The sequence below is a fragment of the Girardinichthys multiradiatus genome, chromosome 12, assembly GCF_021462225.1.
Source record: "Girardinichthys multiradiatus isolate DD_20200921_A chromosome 12, DD_fGirMul_XY1, whole genome shotgun sequence".
Classification (NCBI taxonomy): Eukaryota; Metazoa; Chordata; class Actinopteri; order Cyprinodontiformes; family Goodeidae; genus Girardinichthys; species Girardinichthys multiradiatus.
This window is the reverse complement of record NC_061805.1, coordinates 17,253,025-17,275,056: the sequence shown is the minus strand read 5'-3', so window position 1 is coordinate 17,275,056 and position 22,032 is coordinate 17,253,025. Positions and strand designations below refer to the sequence as shown.

General features: G+C 39.8%; 1 protein-coding gene across 3 annotated transcripts in view; it reads left to right on the top strand.

Moving 5' to 3' along the window:
- Positions 1-2,450: 2,450 nt before the first annotated feature.
- Positions 2,451-22,032, top strand: part of dtx1 (deltex 1, E3 ubiquitin ligase) — a 72,384-nt gene continuing 52,802 nt past the window's right edge. Inside the window, exons 1-3 of one of the 3 annotated variants that reach the window (XM_047380187.1) lie at positions 2,452-2,806; positions 2,885-2,931; positions 3,287-3,868. In XM_047380187.1, coding sequence (XP_047236143.1) covers positions 3,610-3,868 — 259 coding nt within the window. In that variant the 5' untranslated portion in view covers positions 2,452-2,806; positions 2,885-2,931; positions 3,287-3,609. Of the gene's footprint in view, positions 2,932-3,286; positions 3,869-22,032 lie in introns of all 3 variants that reach the window. The other 2 variants (XM_047380189.1, XM_047380186.1) reach the window with 2 other exon arrangements.

The window sequence follows — 22,032 nt, the reverse complement described above, 5'->3', positions numbered from 1 at the left end:
AACACACATGTGCTCTCTTCAGATTAAGTAGCCAGTACCTTTTACAACTAGGCAGGTTAGTTTTAATTAAGGAGAAATCTTCTTTAACCATAAAATAAAATAAGATTTAATTCCATGCACATAAGAACAGTCAAAAGGCACTTGTGACACATTAAATGCTGAACCATTACTTTGTGTTTAAACACATTCATCTTAATAAACATCAACGATATGACGGTATAATTATTATGATAATCTTTTAATAATCTTTTAAAAATAACAAAGTGGAGTCAAATATATGTGCCTCAATTTAAATAGTTATTTTTTTTATATGCATAACCGAAGAGAACAACTTGGTTCTTGTCAACACAGGTTTAACAAAAGATATTTAAACAAAAATAATCCAGTAGGCATCAACATAGCTCTGCTAGGATTTTGAGGGAAGCTACACCTAGCAGTATAGGATACTGTGGTTTAAACATTTTTAGGACTCTGCTGTTTTATTTATGCAGTTTAGCTGTGTTTTGCATATGCACATACAAAGAAAAACCAAATTCTTTGTCTGCTTGAGGAGATAGTTATAGTGGCTATGTAATGCATTGGGATGCATCGTAACAGTTTGGTTTGCCTGCAATTGTCCTTGAAGCGACTGTGGCTCAGTAAGCAAGGCACTTAACCTCAAAATTGCCTACCGATCTGCGTATCTGTGTATGAATGTGTGAGCGTTAGTGAGTGTGTTTGGGTGAATGTGGCTCTAATGTAAAGCGCTTTGAGTGGTCAGTATGGCTGGAAAGGCGCTATAGCAGTTCAGTCCATTTACCATTTAAGATGAAAAAAACTGTCTTCATGACACAAAGTTCACCTGAATAATGACTCAATGTTGATGTTTCATTATGTTGTCCATCAAATATGATCCTGGTTTTCCATCAAATTATGTATTCAGCTGTACTTTTTATCACAATAATCATGTAAACAAATGAAACAATTCCTTCTTTTTATTCTAAACCTCCCATGTTATTGAAAGCACTCAGTTATCAGCATTAAAATGGCTTGTCATGCAGATACACTGTTCGCCTGGCAGTGATATCAGGATCTGACCTGAAGTCAAATGTACATTTACATTTCACCTAAAGATCAGATTATTTCTTTTTACATAGTTGTATTAAATAAAAAAGTCAACAACATAAAACTGGTTAAACATCACCATTCATTTCAGTTATTAATTAAAAAAAATATATATGTACCTTCTATCAGAAACATGTAAGTTTTGGTTTATATAAGTAGTGTCAGAACAAGAAGGAAGTTTCATTTGAAGACTCTTTTTGGCAAAGGGTTGTCATAAAATCAAATAATGCTACAGCCAGTAAGTATGGAGGGCCAAAAGTGTAACACTACAATACACAAAACAGTTAAACAAACAAAGAAACCTGAGTCAAAACGTTCTGTGCTTCAGCATAACTTAAATTGATTTAATCTTCCATTTAACAAAAAGTAGATTGGTAAGCAGTCGAGTTGATGCAAAGGTTAACCAATAAGATTTTACTGTCTATAAAGAAAACCTAATACAGTTCAAGTATTATAACTGCTAAATACATTGCTAACACTTTATTCATTTATTTATTTATCTATCTATGTGATTTCTTTACAACTTAAATAAAATTATAACAAACACAAATGTTCAGCCACTGTTAATATGATCCCTCTAAATAACACCCGGTGCAACCATTTGCCTGAACTGACAGGACTGATCAGCATTAATAATGGAAGCAGAAAAGAGGCCCATAACCTATGGAGGAGCTGTAGGGATCTATAGCTCAGGTGGGAGAATTTCTTGATAGGACAATAGTAGCGCACTGCACAAATCTGTCACTATGGAAGAGTGACAAGAAAAAAAACCATTGTTCAAAGAAAAGCCAGAGGAAGTCAAGTTTCCAGTTTGGCACAACCGAAGGGAGACACAACCAACATGTGGACGGAAATGCAACTTAATGGCCTACGTGCAAAACACCTTGTGTGGAGAAACTACAACATACCGATTATAACACATGGTGGCAGCATCATGGTGCGGGGCTTTTTGTCTTGTCAGTCAAATAAGGGTGGGCAAAACGTTCAGTTTCTAGATGTGCAAAGGTGGCAGAGACGTACCCAGAAGACTTGCAACTGTAATTGCAACGAAAAGTGGTTCTGGAAAGGGTTAACTCCGGGGACTGAGGACCCTATATAATGCACAGCACATTTTCTCATTTCCAAAAAAAAAAAAAACGTTGCTTGCCATATATCATATTCCTTGTGTTAGTCCATCACATAAAATCCCAGTATAATACATCACGGTTGTGACGCTTCCGCGCTGCTTTGTGACCCATTTCTCCAGCTTATTGTAAATGTCTTCCTTTAATAGTAAACAATTTATTTTGAAACCGAATACCGGAAGTTCTAACTTTTTGTGTTTACTGTCTAATTGACAAATAGGCTACATTTTCTGTGTGTGCATACAGGTGTGTACGGCAGCTCCCACTGGACCAGCGTGGGATCGCGTCTTTGCGTTAGAAGCGTCTGATTGTTGGTGTCGCACAGAGAAAGGAGCCTTCCTCTTCACCGGCGGAGCGGCTTCTCTCAGCACCTCTCGCTCTGCAAAACCGCGCAACTGGGGCATGCATTCAGTCAGCACACAGCAGCGCCAGCGCACCAACAAGCTGCTGCGATCTGGGAGCCTCTGCACGTCTGCACAGCCACAGCTCGCTCTTTCGTAACAAAGTCGGGAGCCTCAGCCTCAGTTTGCAGGACAATTTTGAGCTTTAAGTGTAAGGATACGGCTGTGAAAAGGCAGGTGTGTGTCGGAGGGTTTGCACATTGGGTTTTTTTTTTTAGCCCCCTCACATTTTCATCCTTTTCCTGCAACATGCAGCTTCTTACCTGACAGATCTGTGGCACCACAGCTGCTGCTGCCTACAGGTATGTAACTGTAACATCTCCTTTGAAGCATTTTCATAAATCAGATCATCAAGACTGTAAGATATCGTCTAGATGATCTGATAAACCGGCTCTGTTTTGCTGTGTTCGCACACTGCCCATCTACACATCTAATGGCAGTTATTTTGCTGCTGCTGAAACAGCTCACAGACTCGCACAGTTTTCATAGATTTAGTAAGAAATCATAATAGCCAACAAGAACAGGGTTGCAGCATCTAGAGCACATTAGATTTGTGCCCATTTCTACAGAGACTGTAGCTGAAACTGCTGCTGTTTTTTAGTCTATGATTGCTCCTTGTCTTTTGTTTACTGAATGTCTTCTGTCTACCTGCTGTAGCTCTCCTGTGGTTAGCTGTGTGGGGGCTCCTACATCATCACCATCATCATCTGCCACTTCAAACAGGACAAGATAGAGGCTGACATTGGTTCATCACAGTGGCACCTGTCAGAAAGATACCTACAGAAGATGACCTCATTTAAGCTGATTGCCTGAAAGCAGCATGAGATAGCTGAGGACTATCACACTAACTGCTGATTTAAGCTATTTTCTCTTTGAGGCCTGGTCCAAGAAGATGTTCCTGTGTGTGAGCTGACTGGTCGCAGTGGTGTTCTAGCACGGGACGCAGCCAGCAGCTCAAACACAGACACACACCAAGAGGAATGGCTCGCCCGGGATCGGGGCTGCTGGTGCCCATGAACAGGGTGGGGTACCCACCTCAGAACCTGGCCAGGGTAGTGGTCTGGGAGTGGCTAAATGAGCATGGGCGCTGGAGGCCATACAGTGCAGCGGTGTGCCACCACATTGAAAATGTACTGAAGGGGGATGCCCGTGGAAGTGTGGTTCTGGGACAGGTGGATGCCCAGCTCTCCCCTTACATCATTGACCTGCAGTCTATGCATCAGTTTCGACAGGACACAGGTAAGAGGTGTGAAATCATCCTGTTTGTGGGCAGAGATGACTAAGGCTGTTGCTTTCAAGGAGAGTACAGATGACATAAGCGGTAAACAGTACAGTGCTGTGGAAATGGATTGGCTCCTTACAGATTTCTTCTATTTTGCTTTTTTGTAACCCAGACAAACATAATCTGAGTAAATACATGAATCAGGGGGGAAACACTAACGTTTTTGCAGATTTGTTATAATTCACCTACATTGGAGAGATTTAGAGCAGGAGCACCCTCTTTAAGGTTATGTCACAGCATCTCAATAGGATTTAAGTCTGGACTTTGACTAGACTTCTCCAAAAATTTTTTTTAGCTTTTTTGGGCCAATCAGAGATGGACTTGCTGATGCCCTTTGGATCTATTTACTACTGCATCACCAACTTGTGTTTGAGCTTAAGGTCACAAAACGGTGGCCGGACATTATCTTTCAGGATTTTTTGGTAGTAGAGAGCAGAATTAATGTCTCTGTTATGGTGAAGCCCAGAACCAGCAAAGCAGCCCCAGATCATCACACTACCACCACCATGTCAGTATGAGGTTAAGTTATTAAAAAGGTATGTTTGCTTTACGCTACATGTAACAGAACACACACCTTTCAAAAAAGTTCAACTTTTGTTCTGGTCAATCCATATGAAAAGTCTTGGAGATCATCGAGATGTTTTTAGGTAAATGTGAGTCATCTTTTTTTAGTCATTTTTACCATGGAACTCTCCATTTTTGTCCTGTCTCTATCTTGTTCTTTATAGCAAAAACAGAGAAAATGTATACAGAGGCAAATACTTTTTTGCAGCACTGTAAGGGTAGTTCATGTCTGAAATAGCCGTGGGCCAGTATGAGACTGAGATGGCAACCTTGAGTAAAAATACCACACCATCACATTATTAACACAAAGATTTAAAACAAAAGTGTATCACAAAATGTAGTTACTTTTATTTAAAACACCATGTCAACTTTACTTTTAAAACATCATAACTTTAATAAGAATGATGGGTGGCATTCTTTTAGTTTCTACAACACAAACATAGCAGGCTTCTTTCAGCCAGCTGTTCGGCACTGTGCAGCACCTTATTGCTCTATGCTCCACACAAAACTTTGGTCACTCCAACCCTTTTTCTTACGTCACTGACTTTAAATTGCAGAAATGCTGTGGTGAACATTTCAGCTGTTTTGTTAGTATTCAGTATACCTCAATAGCTGCAACTGGTCCTCTCCTAGGCTGAAATGTATCAATATGTAATATTTACCTGTCTAAACTGATACTGCTGCCAGGTCCAATGGGACTATATACAAAAGCACCAGCTTTGATATGGCTGCTATAGGAATCTTTTGTGTCTTTTGTTTGCTTGGGGGTGCTGTAAATAAGCTGCAGAACTGAGGCAAACTGTAGCAAACAGAATACAAAGCACTAAGAATATAAAGTGTAGTTTTGATGTTTTCATCTCAGCTCACCTTCATTCAGCAGCTTGAATGCCTTGACCTTGACTAAGGTCAGCAGGAGCTAGCACTTCATCCCCTGACTAAGTTCAGTTAGTGTATTTCTGTCCATTCTCATTGCAAAGAAAAGTATTACACTTGTTAAAGTCCTAAAGGACACTGGTAGTGCTACATTCTTTTTGAAAATGACCATAAGCTGAAAAGATGAAAATGTTTTGGGTTTTGTTTTTTGGAAGTTGTGAAACAACACAGGCTGACAATGTCTTTACTGGGGGACTGATTCATTCTGACAAAAACATGATAACCACGACCGCTATTTAGTCAGATTTGCATTGTGTGGTCATTTATGAGAAAGCTAATGGTTATTTACGCAGGAAATGGACGAAGGAGGAAGTGCGGCTCTGATGATCTTCTGGTGGGAGACATACTGAAAAATGGAACATGTACAACATTTCCAGTTACAATAAATATCTGATATAAAAGTAAAGACAAAAGCAAACATATTGTAGCGCTGTGAGTGAATTCTTTGTGTGGATTTTTATAAGTTGTTACTCTGACATGATCCATTCTCAGTATGTGTTTCACACAGAAAGATCATTAGTGGTACTCCGTCTCCTTCCTCCATTTCCCATGTTTGTCTGGTTTTATACACAAAGATATAAAGAGAGTTAGCTATTGCAGAGAAGATAATAACTGATTACAAGCTTTTAACCGGAACTCACTTCAAAAATCCAGAAATGGGTTAGATTAGAACTTCAGTTGAGTAATCCTTACTATTGTTTTTTAATTTTAACATAAATTATAATTAAAATTAACATACATTTTTCCAGAACTATGTTCTTATCAGCTAGAAATCTATTAGCCATGAAATAAATGTTTATCTTTGAAGCTCTATTGGGTGCAGAAGTTGCATCTGCAAAAAAACCTCCATCAAAACACATTTCACACTTGTCAGTCAGAGGCTGTGGGTTCTTGGTTTTCTTCTGTTTTTTGTAGACATTATGTAACATGAAAGCGTCACATGACTCAGAGACGTACACATGGGATGTGCAGAAGGTGACCCCGCAGTGCATGGAACTGCACTGTGTCACCTTAATGAGTTTGCTGTGGTTAATTTGTGAGTGCATTATTATATTAGAATACAGACACAACAGAAGCACGGCTCTAATTCAGGAATGGCTTTGCTTTATTGAATTAGATCCATCTGAGGTTTTACTACGATCTCTGTGGCTGGTAACTGCCTATTTTTTTAAGCAAACATTGAAAATATGCTGATTATTTTTGCTCTGGTTTAACTTTATGAGTAGATATTGTTCTGTTGTGCCAGGGTTTGTAAAAATAATAACATTATGCCATTGCTGAAGCTTATATGGTACCTTGCAAAAGTATTCATACCCATTAAACTAAAATCTGATGTGAATTTGTATTCAGAACCTCTTTACAGTGATACAGCTCAACAAAATTTGATTCCCATTATCTGAAAATGAAAAACAAAACAAAAAATACGGCAGAACAGCAAAGCTACCAAGATGTGGCTGTCCACCAAAACTCAGAAGCCGGGAAAAGAGTATTATGTAAATAAGCAGCTAAGAGGCCCATGTAACTCTGAAGGAGCTGCAGCTCACGTGGAAGAAACTTTTGAGGGGACAGTTATTAGCTGCACACCCCACAAATATGGCGTTTAAGAAAATAGTGGAAAGAAAATCATTGTTGAAATCAATGAAGCAAACATGTGGAAGAAGGTACTTTGGTCAGATGAGAGACCCTTTGGCTTACAGGCAAAAGAAATATATGCAGACCAAAACTAACAGTCCACGTCACCCTAATCGACCCATCTCCAGCATTAAACGTTGTGATGGCAACATCATTTTGTGGGGATGCTTTTCTTCAGCAGGGACACGGTAGCTAGCCTGAGTTGGTGACGTAGTTGGATGGTGCTATACAGGGCAACCCTAGAGGAAAACCGGTTAGAAGCTGTGATAAAAAATTTGGATGGAGGTTCACCTTTAAGCAGGACAGCAGAAGCTCTCTATCCAATCAGACTGAGCTTTAATTGCAGTGAAATGTTTAATACCGTATTTACTCAAAGGGGCTGGATACTAATACCAACTATCTCTTTTAAGATCTTCATTAGTAAAAGATTTAAAAAAAACACTACTGTTTTTCTTCCATGTCACAGTTATGCCCTACTTTGTTCATCTAGCATATAAAATTCCACTTTCACTGAAAGGGTATGAAAACATTTTTAAGACAATGTGCATTTTGTGGACTTAATTATGGACGGACCAGGGATTCATAGTAAATAACAGTTTTTTCAGTTCCATTTAAAAAAAAAAACTGAATGTGAGTGCAGATGGTGTTTTTCACATGTGTTGAAACCTGGAGTACTGTAAGAAGATGTCAGGCTTAGTTTCTGATCCTTTGTGTTGGTTTGCTCCTCTCTAACAGAGCATAATGCAGAGCATCAAATGTGTCTGACTTTCACTGGCTGTGACATGAGCCAGTAAACACTTTGTCAGCCATTACCACAGAGCAAGAGCTAGGCCTGACGTTTATCTCTTCTCTTGGTGCCGTTCGGCGTACTGCATTCACCTCCATCTGGGATAAACCTGCCACAGTGCATCCTGACAATAAGCCATCTTCTGAACTTTCACCCACTGTTCCTAAATGTGCACAACCTCCAGCCAGGACATCACCTTTGTTACAATGAAGCTTGTGAGCTAGTTAAACCTGGGGTTGAATGCAATGTACTCAAATGGCTTCTTGCAACAGATTGCAAAACATCAGTTTTACTTTGACGTCTGCTGTATGTGGAGCCTCTTGATTGGTTGTAGGCTTAAAGAGCATCCCTGTGGGGAAAGCCCAGCGCTAGTGGAGTTGGTGATATCATCCTCTGAGGCCAGTTTTAGCAGGGGCTTGTAGAGGAGATGTTGCCCTCCATATATAAGTATAACAGAGAATGCTGTGTGTGTGTGTGTGTGTGGTGGCGTTCCCTGCAGTGTCTGTGTCCTGTCCCAGTGCGCTGTATCCTGCGGTCCTGTTGGTTTGGGAGGATCTCCTATGGGCACCACCCAGACAGACTTACTCCGACTAATGAGATGGCAGGTTTAATTTATAACTCGCTCCCTGTAATCAGAGCATCATGACGATGACATAGGCACCACAGATGATGCAGCAGGGTCCCTCTCTAAGGTTAGCAGTCGAAACACGTGTATTTAATTTGCATTCCAGTTCAGTTGAAGCGGATAAATCGTGGTGCAGGAGCTTTCGGTGAGGCCAGCCTGTGTGTGAAGGCAAGGCGACAACTGGCGGCTGGCCAATCAGGATCGGTCTGGTCTCCTCCCCAGATGCACGTCTAAAAATCTGAACACTGCTTTGGACAGATGCCCTTTCACTAAGCTGCTCCCATGGTGAAACAAACAGGTTCGTTCTGTCATACACCAACACTCCTGGCCTATTGGATGGACGTTATGCTGTCCGGACTGATTCTGCTGCCTGGCTTTTAAGCACTCACATCTTCAATATTTTCCATTTTTATGAAGGCGAGGAGGCATAGATCAGCTCATCTGCATTTGTGTGTATTGTTCTGGCTTGTTGTGACCTTTTTGGCTGAAAGAGAAATTTTGTGGGAAGCAGGAATTAAAACGCAGCACATCAACCGTGGATGATCTTTACCACCGACATCAGCAAATTGAATTTACATCCTGATTATTTGCTTGGGTGGCGGCCCCATGAGTTAGCGTTCAACTTTAATATTTGCAGATCATAGAGAGACTGAAATGTTATTTTCCATTAAACTATGGAATAAAACTCATTGAACAAAATGTACAGTGCCTTGGAAAATTATTTCTGCTTTGTAGACTTTGTTCACATTTTGTCACATAACAACCCCAGAGTTAAATGTAGTTTTAGGGACCAAAAGAAGTGTATACTTATAAAGTTAAAAGAAAATTCTATGCGTTTTTTTACATTTAAAAATCCAAAAGGTGTGACAGGCCTTTGTAATAATTTCTGAGTCAGTACATTCTAGAACCACCGTTCAGTTTAAGTACAGCTGCAAGTATTTTGTATGTCTCTGCTTTAGACATCAAGAGATTGAAATTGTAGCCCTTTTTTCTTTGCCAAATAGCTCAAGCTCAGTCAGATCAGATGAGGAGTCTTACTGAACAGCAATTTTCCAGTCTTGCCACAGGTTACCAAATGGATTTAGGTCTGGATTTTGACTGGATGTTGAGGGTCGTTGTGCTGTTGGCCTAACAAGTTTTTTTTTTTTTCCCAGGATTTTCCTCTGTTTTGATCCATCCATCTTTCTATCAACTGGGACTAGTGTTCCTATCAGAAAAAATGAATCGCCACAGCACAATGCTGCCACCACCATATTTTACCATGGGCATCATGTGTTAAGAGTTTTCTATGAAACAGCGTTTTGCCTGTAGCTCAAGAAGTACAAATGCACACCGCACTTTATAGATATCTTTTTATAAAAATGTATAAAAAACAAGTAATGTAATCTTTCCACTTTACAGCGATGTGCTACTTTGTGCTGATTAAAATCACAATGAAATACAGTGAAGTTTTTGGTGACATGAGAAAATCTGATCATGTTTATGCAAGGTGCTGTATCTTGACATCGGTGGTGCATCTCTTTGGAGGGTAGGTTAGGCCTCTCCAGTTGCACGGTGCTCATTGGTGCAAGAAGGCCCATCTGAGTCTACAGAGATAAACCTCTATCAGCAGCGGTGCTGCCACACCAAAGCTTTGTTTGTTTTGGTTGCAGATGCTTGAGAGCCTCCTCTCCTCTGCCTCATTTCCAATGACTAACTGCTCTCTCTGGATTTCTCTGGCTAATTACAGAGCGAAAACAGCAGAAGACAAAGACCTCATTAGGGGTTACGTGTTGGTTGGGGATTCATTGCTACCTGTGCACTGAAAAGGCTGCACATTGTTGAAGAGCTGTGAATGTGCTCTTTTATTTTCTCCTTTGTTGTTCAGTATGGAGTATGTGTGGGAACAGTTTCGGTGGTCTGTGGGAGGAAGCTGTGAAAAGGATTCCTGTTATGTACGTGAGAAAGTTCAGGTGGCATGTACGCCAGCTCTGACTGTGAAATCCCATCTGCATCAGAAGAAGGTGAAGCTGAGCCCAGAGCAGAGCCTATAGACTTTAAAGTCTACACTTGTGTGCAGAGATGTAAGGAGGCCTGCTAGAAATAGACAGCCATTTGTCGTTAGGTGTGATTGTGGCTTGTTTGCCGTTGCTTTCAAATAGTTCCCTGCCAAATGTTTGCATCAGCATCGCTGTAATAGAAAAATGTGTTCGATACACTGCTCTGAAAAAGCAGAAAAAAAGCATTCATATTCAAGCAAGAAAAAAAAAGCATCACAATGTATCTGAGGCGATGGAGACACAGTCGCTTACATTTATTGGTAATGTTTAATTTGTGTTTAGGAGCTTCTAATTATTGTGAATTATGTCATTATGTCAGGAACGTTCCCTGGGGTGTAAATATAGGAAGCATCGATCAGGTTTTTTCTGGCCAATATAATTTTCTGGGCTTCTTTGAGGACCTGTCGACTCCAAGTTTGACTAGTAATTTTTTTTTGTTTCTAAGCACTATAAGACACAAAGGAGAAAACATGTGCTGCATTTTCTTTGATAGTAATTTTGAATCCAACAGACAATTAATGAATTACAGGGTTTTCCCCATGTGTTCATAAAAACACGTCAGTAACCTTTATCTGATTTTTACTAAACTAAAACAAGTGTATTAGGGCATATAGTGTTGGCTGGTGTGTTTATACACTGAAAATGGTGGAAGTTCGTAGTTTTGATGCATTGACATGTCGATTACCAGCCAGAGAAACCAGTCTTTTTATTATTCATGATTTTAGTTTTAGCAGCATTATCAGGCTCTTAGCATCCATTCTTAGAGCTTTTATATCCCCGTTTCATCATTAGCACAATTGTTTCTTTAGTCCTTCAAACCAATATCACTTCTGTTTACTACACATTTCTGTGCATTTTTTCGTTTCTCTTCAGTTACTTTTTTATTGTTTTATTTTTGTTTATTGTATCTTACATTTTAACTTACTCAAACCATTTTTGTTGCCCTGATTGTATGTGAAAAGTGGTCTGTAAATAAAGACCGGATGATTGATTGATGAGACTAAGATAAATCTTTTCGGCAACAAATTCTCCTGGTGGGTTTGGCATGAAACAAAGGTTGAATATGTGGAAAAAGTAACTCATGCCGACATTTACTGTATATATGGTGGAGGATTTGCTGTGGCCTGCTTCTCTTTCCAAGGCATCATGAACTCTTTTCAAATATCAGGAGATTATGGGCGCATTCACACTTGCCACTTTTGGTCCACTTTAAACGGACCAGAGTTCGTTTCCCCCCTTGGTCCGGATCTTTTGTGCAGGTGTGAAAACACTCAAGCGAACCCTGGTCCGGACCAAACAACCGGACCGAGACCCACTTTTTGATGTGGTCTCGGTCCGCTTCCAAACGGACTCTGGTGCGGTTCGCTTATGGTCTGAATACAAACCGGCCCCGATCCGAACCAACTACAAACAGCGTACGTCTCTTTGGACTTAAAAAGCCACCGTTGCCGGTAGCAAAGGTGTGTGTTGTAAGGTAATCATACCTGATAAGCTGTGTGTTGCTTAGCAACGCTACTTGTTTGTTGTGGGACAAGTTACGTAGAGAACGTCGGCGTTCAGCACGCATTCCCATAATTTCCGGGTCTGTGCTCTGTCCCACCCCCGTCATTTCTGTCCAATGGGAACAATGATCGCCACCCGCTTGGCTTTGTTTACAAGTAATAGTTCACCTGCAATAAGTACAATGTGAAAGCAAACCGCACCAAATGAAAAAAATAAAGTTCGCTTTTGGTCCGGACCAAACAAGCGGACCACAGGACTTTCCTGGTGTGAATACACCCTATGGTTGGGCCATTTTCATAATGTTTATGGTTACAGTGAAAACAGCTCCATTACAATTAGTAACCCTGTGATAACGATAAATGCTAATTAAAGATGTTTGCGACTACCCCAAAAATTGTTGCTAGATTTTTACTTTTGCTTTTTGAACTATTTGTCCGCTGTTCAATAAGACCATCAGTGAACAGAATTAAAGGGCCTCTCAGCCAGGGTGGTGCTGAGGTGTCACTCTTCTCAGAGGTTCATTATGGCCCCAAGCAGCTGGCTGAAATCCACTTGGATGTCTGCAGGAAACGGAGATGGAGGGAGGAACCCGGAGAGGTGAGGAGTGAGGAGGACCACAGGGAGAGGTGGAACGGTTTCCTGATGTGAAGTGACAGATTGGAGGAAGGGAATGAATCACGGGAGAGAGCTTTAGCATTGTTGCTGTAAACATCCACTCAAGCCTTAATGGTATACTATTTAATTTCATTTTAATCAAGTCATATTTATTGATATTTGTTGCTGGCTATCTGATTAAACATATCCTTAGGGGAGTGTAAACGGCAGGAGGCTGATGGCTGCCGCAAACACCGGCACAATGCTTCAAAGGACTCTGAAATAAACTGGTACCTCGAGTATCTGTGTATTAAAGGCAACCATTTTACTGTATTTTAACTGAGGAGAGTAAAGCTGTCTCAAACCTGCAACACAAAATTTATTGTTGTTTTGACCTGAATTCCTGACCGTTGCTTACTTTTTAGGAATAATCAGTGCGGGACATTTGAAAGTACTTTAATCATTTATACAATAGTCCAAAAGTCAAAAATATACCTTTGTATTATTAAAAGGCTATAAATCTAATAAAGGAAATAGAATCAGTGAATGTTGTTTTAGGTACAAGTACACTGCTATAAAAAAGTATTTTCTTCTTTTTGCTTTTTTTCACACTTTTTACTAATGTTTAAATTTTGATATCAGATAAAGGCAACTTAAGTAAATGCAAAAGCCTGTTTTTAAAAGATGATTGTATTTATTAAGACAAAAAAGCTATCCAAACATGGCTCAATGGAGAAAAAATGTAAACGGCATTTAAAATTGTGAATTAACCCAATTTTTTTGGAAAGCCGAGTTTAATTTCACTAGCCTCAATCAGGCTTGAATACTACCAGACCTGTACAATCCGTCAGTCACTTGAATAGAACCTTTATGACAACATGAAGTAGGCTAAAGGATCTTTAAAGCAACAAATCAAAAAACTGAAACTAAGTACCTAGCATCTATTAGTCTGTAAAGGTTAACAAAGCCATTTTCTAAGGATTTGGGATTACAGTGAACCACAGTGAAAGATCCTATCCGAAAATGAAGAAAAGATGGAAAAGTGGTAACCCTTCCCAAGAGTGGCCGCCTTATCAATTTTACTCCAAGGTTGCTTTGATGACTCATTCAGGAGACAAAAGTTCCCAGAAAACATCTAAAGCCCAGCAGACCACACTTGCCTCAGTTAAGCTCAGAGTTTCAAGGCGAAAAACCACTGCTGAGCTAAAGAACACAATAGTCCATCTCACGTTTGCCAAAAAGCAAAAATATTCTGTGGGATGTTTGAGGTGAAGTGGAAATTTTTGCAAGCTGTTTGTTTCCTTCTGGCATAAAACTCACACAGCATTTCAGAAAAAGAAAATCATACTCACAAGCAAACATGGTAGCATTAGTGTGATGGTCTGTGGCTACTGCTATCACTGGTTATAATAAATGGAAACATGAATTTGGTTCTCTCAGAAATCCTGAAGAACATCATCTGACCAGTTTGTGACCTTAACCCATGAATGGCTAATAAAACAAAACAAAGAAGAGTCAGGTATGACCATAAACAGGGCATAGCTTTTTTCCCTTAGTAAATGAAATCATTACATAAAAAATGCATCAACAAGAAAGCTATGATGCTAAAATTTGTTCTGAAACATGTTACGAAAAAGCAAATCAGTAGAAATCAGTAAGGTAGCAAATACCTTTTCGCAACACTTTATTGCATTACTGTGATGAGAATAGTCTCTGCAGCTCCAGGCAGGCCCTGGCAGCATTTGGCTTTGGTTGTAGGATTGTCTCTTCACATCACGTTCGAACTCCAGAGCTCTAATCCAGCAAGTTGCCACTTTTAACTTGTAAAGTGGATATCTTACTTTTTCATCAAGGAAGCAACTTTAAAGCGGCGCTTTGTGCCACTTTCCTTATCAGGCTTGTCTGGGAGGTCGCTCAGATCAGAGCTTGGAGTCTGGCTCAGACTGCTGCTTCCAGAAAGCAAGGATTATCAAAGGCATTATCAAAGCATTGTCTGGGTAAACTCTCCCCCATCTCCTGTTTCCGTTTATTGGCTGATTCCTTGTTGAACAAATGTGCGTTGAGCCTCTGTCTTAAAGTAACCTCACACTCACGAAAATCACTCCTCTAAAGAGTATCCCACACAGGTCAGAGCAGCATTTGCATAACGTGATTAAATATGGTGAACATAAACCCATCTGAATGAATAATGGTAAATAGTGAATCATAGTTTGGGCTGAAATAATAAATATGCAAAAATAGCATTGACCTTACAATAACACTTAAGGATGAAACACACTCATACAACAGATGTTTTTTACTCAAGACACGAATAATGAAATTTAGGCATTTGTGTCTCACGAAGACAAATATGAGTATATATTTTTTTAAATGAGAGAATTTTCAAGTAATTTATTTACTCTTATTACTCATATTTGTCGCCTTCTGCTTTATCCGGGATCAGGTTGCAGCCGACTTAGTAGAGCCCAGACCCCCCTCTCCCCAGACACCTCCTCCAGCTCCTAAGGGGGGAGGCCAAGGCGTTCCTAGGCCAGCCGAGAGACATAGTCCGTCCAGTGTGTCCTGGGCTGTTCCCTGGGCCTCCTCCCAATGGGACGTGCCTGGAACTCCTCCAGAGGGAGGCATCCAGGAGGCGTCCGAAACAGATGCCCGAGCCACCTCATATTACTCCTCTCAATGTGGAGGAGCAGCAGCCCTACTCTGAGCTCCTCCTGGATAGCCGAACTCGTCGAGCTTGTTTTGTTTTCTTAGTTTATTTTTATTTTTTGTTTAATAAGGTTTTAATTAAATTATTTTATATACAGTACAGACCAAAAGTTTGGACACACCTTCTCATTCAAAGAGTTTTCCTTATTTTCATGACTATGAATATTGTAGCTTCACACTGAAGGCATCAAAACTATGAATTAACACATGTGGAATTATATACTGAACAAAAAAGTGTGAAACAACTGAAAATATGTCTTATATTCTAGGTTCTTCAAAGTAGCCACCTTTTGCTTTGATTACTGCTCCGCACACTCTTGGCATTCTGTTGATGAGCTTCAAGAGGTAGTCACCTGAAATGGTTTTCACTTCACAGGTGTGCCCTGTCAGGTTTAATAAGTGGGATTTCAAGCCTCATAAATGGGGTTGGGACCATCAGTTGTGTTGTGCAGGAGGTGGATACAGTACACAGCTGATAGTCCTACTGAATAGACTGTTAGAATTTGTATTATGGCAAGAAAAAAGCAGCTAAGTAAAGAAAAACGAGTGGCCATCATTACTTTAAGAAATGAAGGTCAGTCAGTCCGAACAATTGGGAAAACTTTGAAAGTGTCCCCAAGTGCAGTTGCAAGAACCATCAAGCGCTACAAAGAAACTGGCTCACATGAGGACCGCCCCAAGAAAGGAAGACCAAGAGTCACCTCTGCTGCGGACGATAAGTTCATCCGAGTCACCAGCCTCAGAAATCGCAGGTTAACAGCAGCTCAGATTAGAGAACAGGTCAATGCCACACAGAGTTCTAGCAGCAGACACATCTCTAGAACAACTGTTAAGAGGAGACTGTGTGAATCAGGCCTTCATGGTAAAATAGCTGCTAGGAAACCACTGCTGAGGACAGGCAACAAGCAGAAGAGACTTGTTTGGGCTAAGAACACAAGGAATGGACATTAGACCAGTGGAAATATGTGCTTTGGTCTGATGAGTCCAAGTTTGAGATCTTTGGTTCCAACCACCGTGTCTTTGTGCGGCGCAGAAGAGGTGAACGGATGGACTCTACATGCCTGGTTCCCACCGTGAAGCATGGAGGAGGAGGTGTGATGGTGTGGGGGTGCTTTGCTGGTGACACTGTTGGGGATTTATTCAAAATTGAAGGCATACTGAACCAGCATGGCTACCACAGCATCTTGCAGCGGCATGCTATTCCATCCGGTTTGCGTTTAGTTGGACCATCATTTATTTTTCAACAAGACAATGACCCCAAACACACCTCCAAGCTGTGTAAGGTCTATTTGACCAAGAAGGAGAGTGATGGGTTGCTGCGCCAGATGACCTGGCCTCAACAGTCACCGGACCTGAACTTAATCGAGATGGTTTGGGGTGAGATGGACCGCAGAGTGAAGGCAAAAGGGCGAACAAGTGCTAAGCATCTCTGGGAACTCCTTCAAGACTGTTGGAAAATCATTTCAGGTGACTACCTCTTGAAGCTCATCAACAGAATGCCAAGAGTGTGCAGAGCAGTAATCAAAGCAAAAGGTGGCTACTTTGAAGAACCTAGAATATAAGACATATTTTCAGTTGTTTCACACTTTTTTGTTCAGTATATAATTCCACATGTGTTAATTCATAGTTTTGATGCCTTCAGTGTGAAGCTACAATATTCATAGTCATGAAAATAAAGAAAACTCTTTGAATGAGAAGGTGTGTCCAAACCTTTGGTCTGTACTGTACATACATGAACAAGGTTTTCCTAAAAATGTTCCAAGACCACCCTAAGCTTCAGCTGCACCAGTTTTCAGATGCTCTTAAATCCTCACTGCCGGCTCCAAGAAGTTTGCAGTTGTCTTTTTCTCTCACAGCAAGGTCAAAAGCTGCTAGGAGTGATGACAAAAACAGGAAGAATATGTGTGGCAAATCATGGCTAACGCCCTACAAGAAATATCACTTATTTTGATTGTGTGTTGCCTGAGCACTTGCTGGAATATCAATGTGAGGTGTTCCCACCCGCCTCTCCTCTTTTCTTTGTCACCTGTAAGTACTTCTAAATCACGGTTCTTGGTATGAGGCCAAACCCAGTGACTAGCCGGCAGGAGGAGCATCCTGCAGTAGATTGTGAGGTGAGGAAGAGTGCCAGGTGGTGCTGGCAGCCTGCATCCACTTGTCCTTCTTGGAGGAGCTGCTCATATACAATTGTTTGTCTGAAAAATGTATTCAGGGCTTATACCAACAGTGCATCAAGGTTTCATGCCATTTGCTTCCAGTCTGTTATGTGCTTTGCATCATTCCATTTCAGTCAGAGAGACATTTGTCGTGAAAGATGGTGAACATTGCCTTTCAAGTGTTGATTCATGTCTGAGCCCATCAGGCTTTTGTGACATTGGTTTGTTTTAATGTGAAAGCCAAAACAGCATTAGTATTTAGCACATTGTGGTTAAAAATGCAATAAATGTAGTGATTGAGTCTTTCTGCTCATCTCTTTGCTTTGTCTTACTGATCATCTGCACATGTTCACAGGCATTGCAGGAGGTTTATTACTGGTCAAATTTAAAGGCCCGACAACTTTTAACCTTGATTGAAAATGTTATTATAGGGAATCATTTACAAATGTCACACATCAAGCTATGAGTTATCAAAATGTAAAAATAAAAAAATAAACACAAATGTCATCCAGATTGAAGTTTGAAAATCCAGTTATGTAAAATTAATACAGATGTTAAATTTAAAACTGAATCTATAAAAGTCAACAATAGATGCTCCATCTGAGAGATGCACATATCAGACCTCACACACATGGACATATCATATTTATCCAATCCCAGATTTTTGTGAAATCTTGACCATCTGATGCTGATTTAGCTTAATATAATTTTTATTCAAATCTATAATGTAATATAACATGAGAACCACATTACAAAATATTTGTTCTAGCCTTCCTGCGGTCAGGGGACATTATTTATATGTGTTAGGATCAGAGCAGTTTTATAATACAGGATTTTCCTGCTTTTATAAAGCAAGAGTTAACATTTTAAACTGGCTTTAGCATCTGATATTAGCAGTTGGCATGATTTCTGGAGTTAGCATGGTTTATCCTTGACTTAATTAGCAAATTTCTAAAAGCTGCCAACATTTTAACACCACCATGTTCCAAAATAAGTTAATTCAGTTAAGTTCAGTTTATTTATATAGCGTCAATTAACAACATGTCATCTCAAGGCACTTTACAAAGTCAATTCAAACGAATCATACAGACTTCAAGTCGGGTACATACATTCCAATGAATCCTAACTATGAAACAGTGCAGTCGGATTCAGTTCATTATTCACATTGGTTAAAAAGTAAAAGAAGAGAGCCTTCCTGTTATCTGCAGAAAGTATTGCCCTCTGTTGGTGCTTAGTATGGTGTATTTACTATACTGGAAAATAATCAAAATTATTTATTTTTATTTGTATTGACCAGTCACCAGTCAGCGACACTGGCTGCAAATCAGCCGATTTCTCAGTGCAGCTTTACTTCAGCTTGTTAGATGCTGCTGCTTTTCCTAAGAATGTTTTTAGGTAAATTTTGTTATGTGTTATATATGAATTAATCCTTAGTCTTGAATTTGTGTGAAGCACTTTGGTGCAATGACTTTGTGGTTGGATTGTTTTTATGCTATTTATAGTACAAATTATTGCCCATATTCAGAGTCCTCTTAGAGAGCTCCTATCTTAGCCTAAAATGTTTTGCAAAGGACTCCTTGCTTAAGAGTACGGAGCCCACGAGGGGACATGGTGGAATTTCTTTCTTTTGCGTCTCCACGCAATACTTTTTGCGTCCATACGCAATACTTTTGCGTTTCCATGCAATACTTTTGCGTTTCCATGCAATACTTTTTGCGTTCTCACGCAATAGCCTTTGCGTTCTCTCACAATCCCTTTTTTGAGATTTATTGAGATTTATTTTCAAATCTGCCTTAAATAAAAGGATATTCAATCAGACTTAAAGATACTTATCATCCACAAGCTGTCAGACTATTGAACTCTGGACAATAATACTGCACTAAACCACATTTGTGACACTTAGCTTATTGCTGCTGCACGATGTGTGCTTTTTTATTGCACACCATTAGTGCTTTTTTTTTATAGTAAGTTGAACGGTTCTTCTTATGCCAAGCATATTATTGCATTGTTGACTGTGTGTTAACCTGCATATGACAAATAAACCATACCGATGCCTTATCAGTGCTGTTTGTTTTGTGAGCATTTTGTCATGTGTGCTGCTGTTCCAAAATGCCCAGCTTTCTCAAGGTGATTAACAACTTTTACGGGGGAACACAAAAGTATTGCGTGGTAACGCAAAAGTAATGCGTGGGGACACGAAGAAAAAAAAAAAATCCCCCATGTCGCCTCGCGAATGATTCAGGTCGCTGCTAAGAGCAACTGAGCGAGGAGAGGACAGAACTTTCTATCTTGGTGAGGAGGTGTGGTTGACCATGTTGCCAGGTGTGACGCTGACTTCTAAGAGCTGTGATTAGTTGTTGCAAAAACAAACAAAAACAAAATGTGCTCCTAGTAATCAAGGGAGAGACATTAACCACTGATAGAACTGAAACTGGAGGAGAAATGTGTAAATCAAGATTTAATTAATTGTCACACAGCACCAACATGTCTGAACGTAGCTTATTTACATGCTCGTTATTATTTTGATTGGCCTATTATTATGTTTACTCACCATGCTGGTAGTTTTCATACTGGATCTATTTCATATTAATAAATTTTATATTAATATTAAAATTCAGTATTTTACTGTGATGTCCATATTGGGTTATGAGGTTTAGTTTGGTAGAATGACCAAAGCAAAATGGAGGGGAAAAAAAAGGCTGGAGAAAACCGAACAGAGGAGCAGTCTGAAGAGTGTTGAAAGGTAGATTTGGTCCTGGGATCACGGTGCGAACAAACAGGAATTCCCGAGCAGATCAAGGCATCGTTCGCTCTCCTTTTAGCACCAGGCTGGAATGTGAGCAGCTCTGGTTCCTGCTGCATTCAGAAGCTGGAGTGGAGATAGCAGCACACCAGAGAACTTCTCCACAGACGGAGGAGCGTTGTAGATGACCATTTAGACTTAGGATGCTGACATCATGTACAATACAGCAAATACTTATTCACCTCATTTACGTCTTCCTTCCTTCCTTTTACTGTTGTCTAGAGTTTGTGTTTATGTATATATATTTATAGTTTTTTAAATTTTTTCCCAAATAATTTTTTGAAAGCATTTTACAGTCTGGAAATAATTTTGTTAACCTTTTATTAATGGTAATTAATTATTGTTTCTATTGTTTTTTTATCCTTCCTAATATTATCTTACTAGAGGTACCTTTAATCTGTGCTGCAGCTGAAACTATTTAATTTCCCTCTAGGGGGATGATGGTTAATCTTCATTCTAGATTAATAAATGTTTGATTGTTATAGAGGTTTATGTGCTCATTTACTCGACTATTAAGGGGTTGGATCTCTGCGCTTTCGAGCCGGTAGCGTTTTATTAATTCACTGTTCATTGTTTGGAGAGTATCTCACCTTCCATCACCTTCCCTGCTTAAGACATTGTTAAGGTTACTAAAAGCCCTCCTCACTGCTCTTAACGTCTCCTCACTTTTGGAGCTCTCTTAAAACCTAAGATGCTATGTGAATAACTTTTATCTTACAGAGGTAAAATTTTAAGAAAAATCTTAGAATTCGAGAAAGATTTTTCTTAGAATGACATCATTAGGAGCAACTTTTAGTCTTAGGATTCTTTGTGAATACGGGCCCAGATAATTGCAAGATTTTAGGATTGTTCAATTACTTTTTTCAAAACCAAATTTTTACCAACACTGAGATTACTGTGCTTGTAAATAGTTGATGTATATGACTTTGTAAGCTTTTGATTATAATTATTTCACACAATTTGACATAATTGAATACACACTGAGATGTATTTGAGTGACATTGTGGAAAAATCTGCCAAGATATAAGGAAGAGAATCGTGGACCTCCATGGGTCTAGATCATCCTTGAGCTCAATGTCTCGGTAGGTACCATGTTCATCTGCTCCAACAGTTCAAGTATAAGCAGCATGGGAACCTCCAACTCATCATACCATTCAGGAAGGAAATAGGTTCTGCATCCCAGAGGTTTAAGCTGTATAAATAAAGTGACTTCACTATGCTTTACAGTTGGCACTAAGTGTCCTTCTACTGGGAGCTGCAGAGTTTGTATTTTTTCTGTTGCACCCTCTAATCCAACAGCTAGATGATGAAGAAATTTATTTTTAGGTCCTGCTTTTCTACCGCACTTTTGTGTTTAATACAAATTAAATGAGTTGACCCTTATCTACTCTAGAGTAATAACGCCTTCTTAGAATTTCATAAATTATTTATGAATCATAGTTCCTTTTGAATTATGCATATTTCTTCCAGCTGTTAAGACCCTGAGGGCATGAAATATTTTCCTTGAAGTGATGCAGCCCCGAAAAAACTTTCTTGTGATATCCACACAACAAGAAGAAATCCATCTTTAGGGCTCAGTTTTAACCCACATTGTTAATATTTTAGTGGCTTTCTTTTCCTCCTCTGCCACCTCATTGCAATCGATGACTTCTGAATCATGGAAACCTAAAATAAGCCGCTCTGCATGTGTCGAAGCTCCTAAGTCAGAGACACAACCCGTAGGAGCCACGGTCAGCCTGATTAATGCCTTTAGCCCTAAAATGGCAAAGATTTGACCTC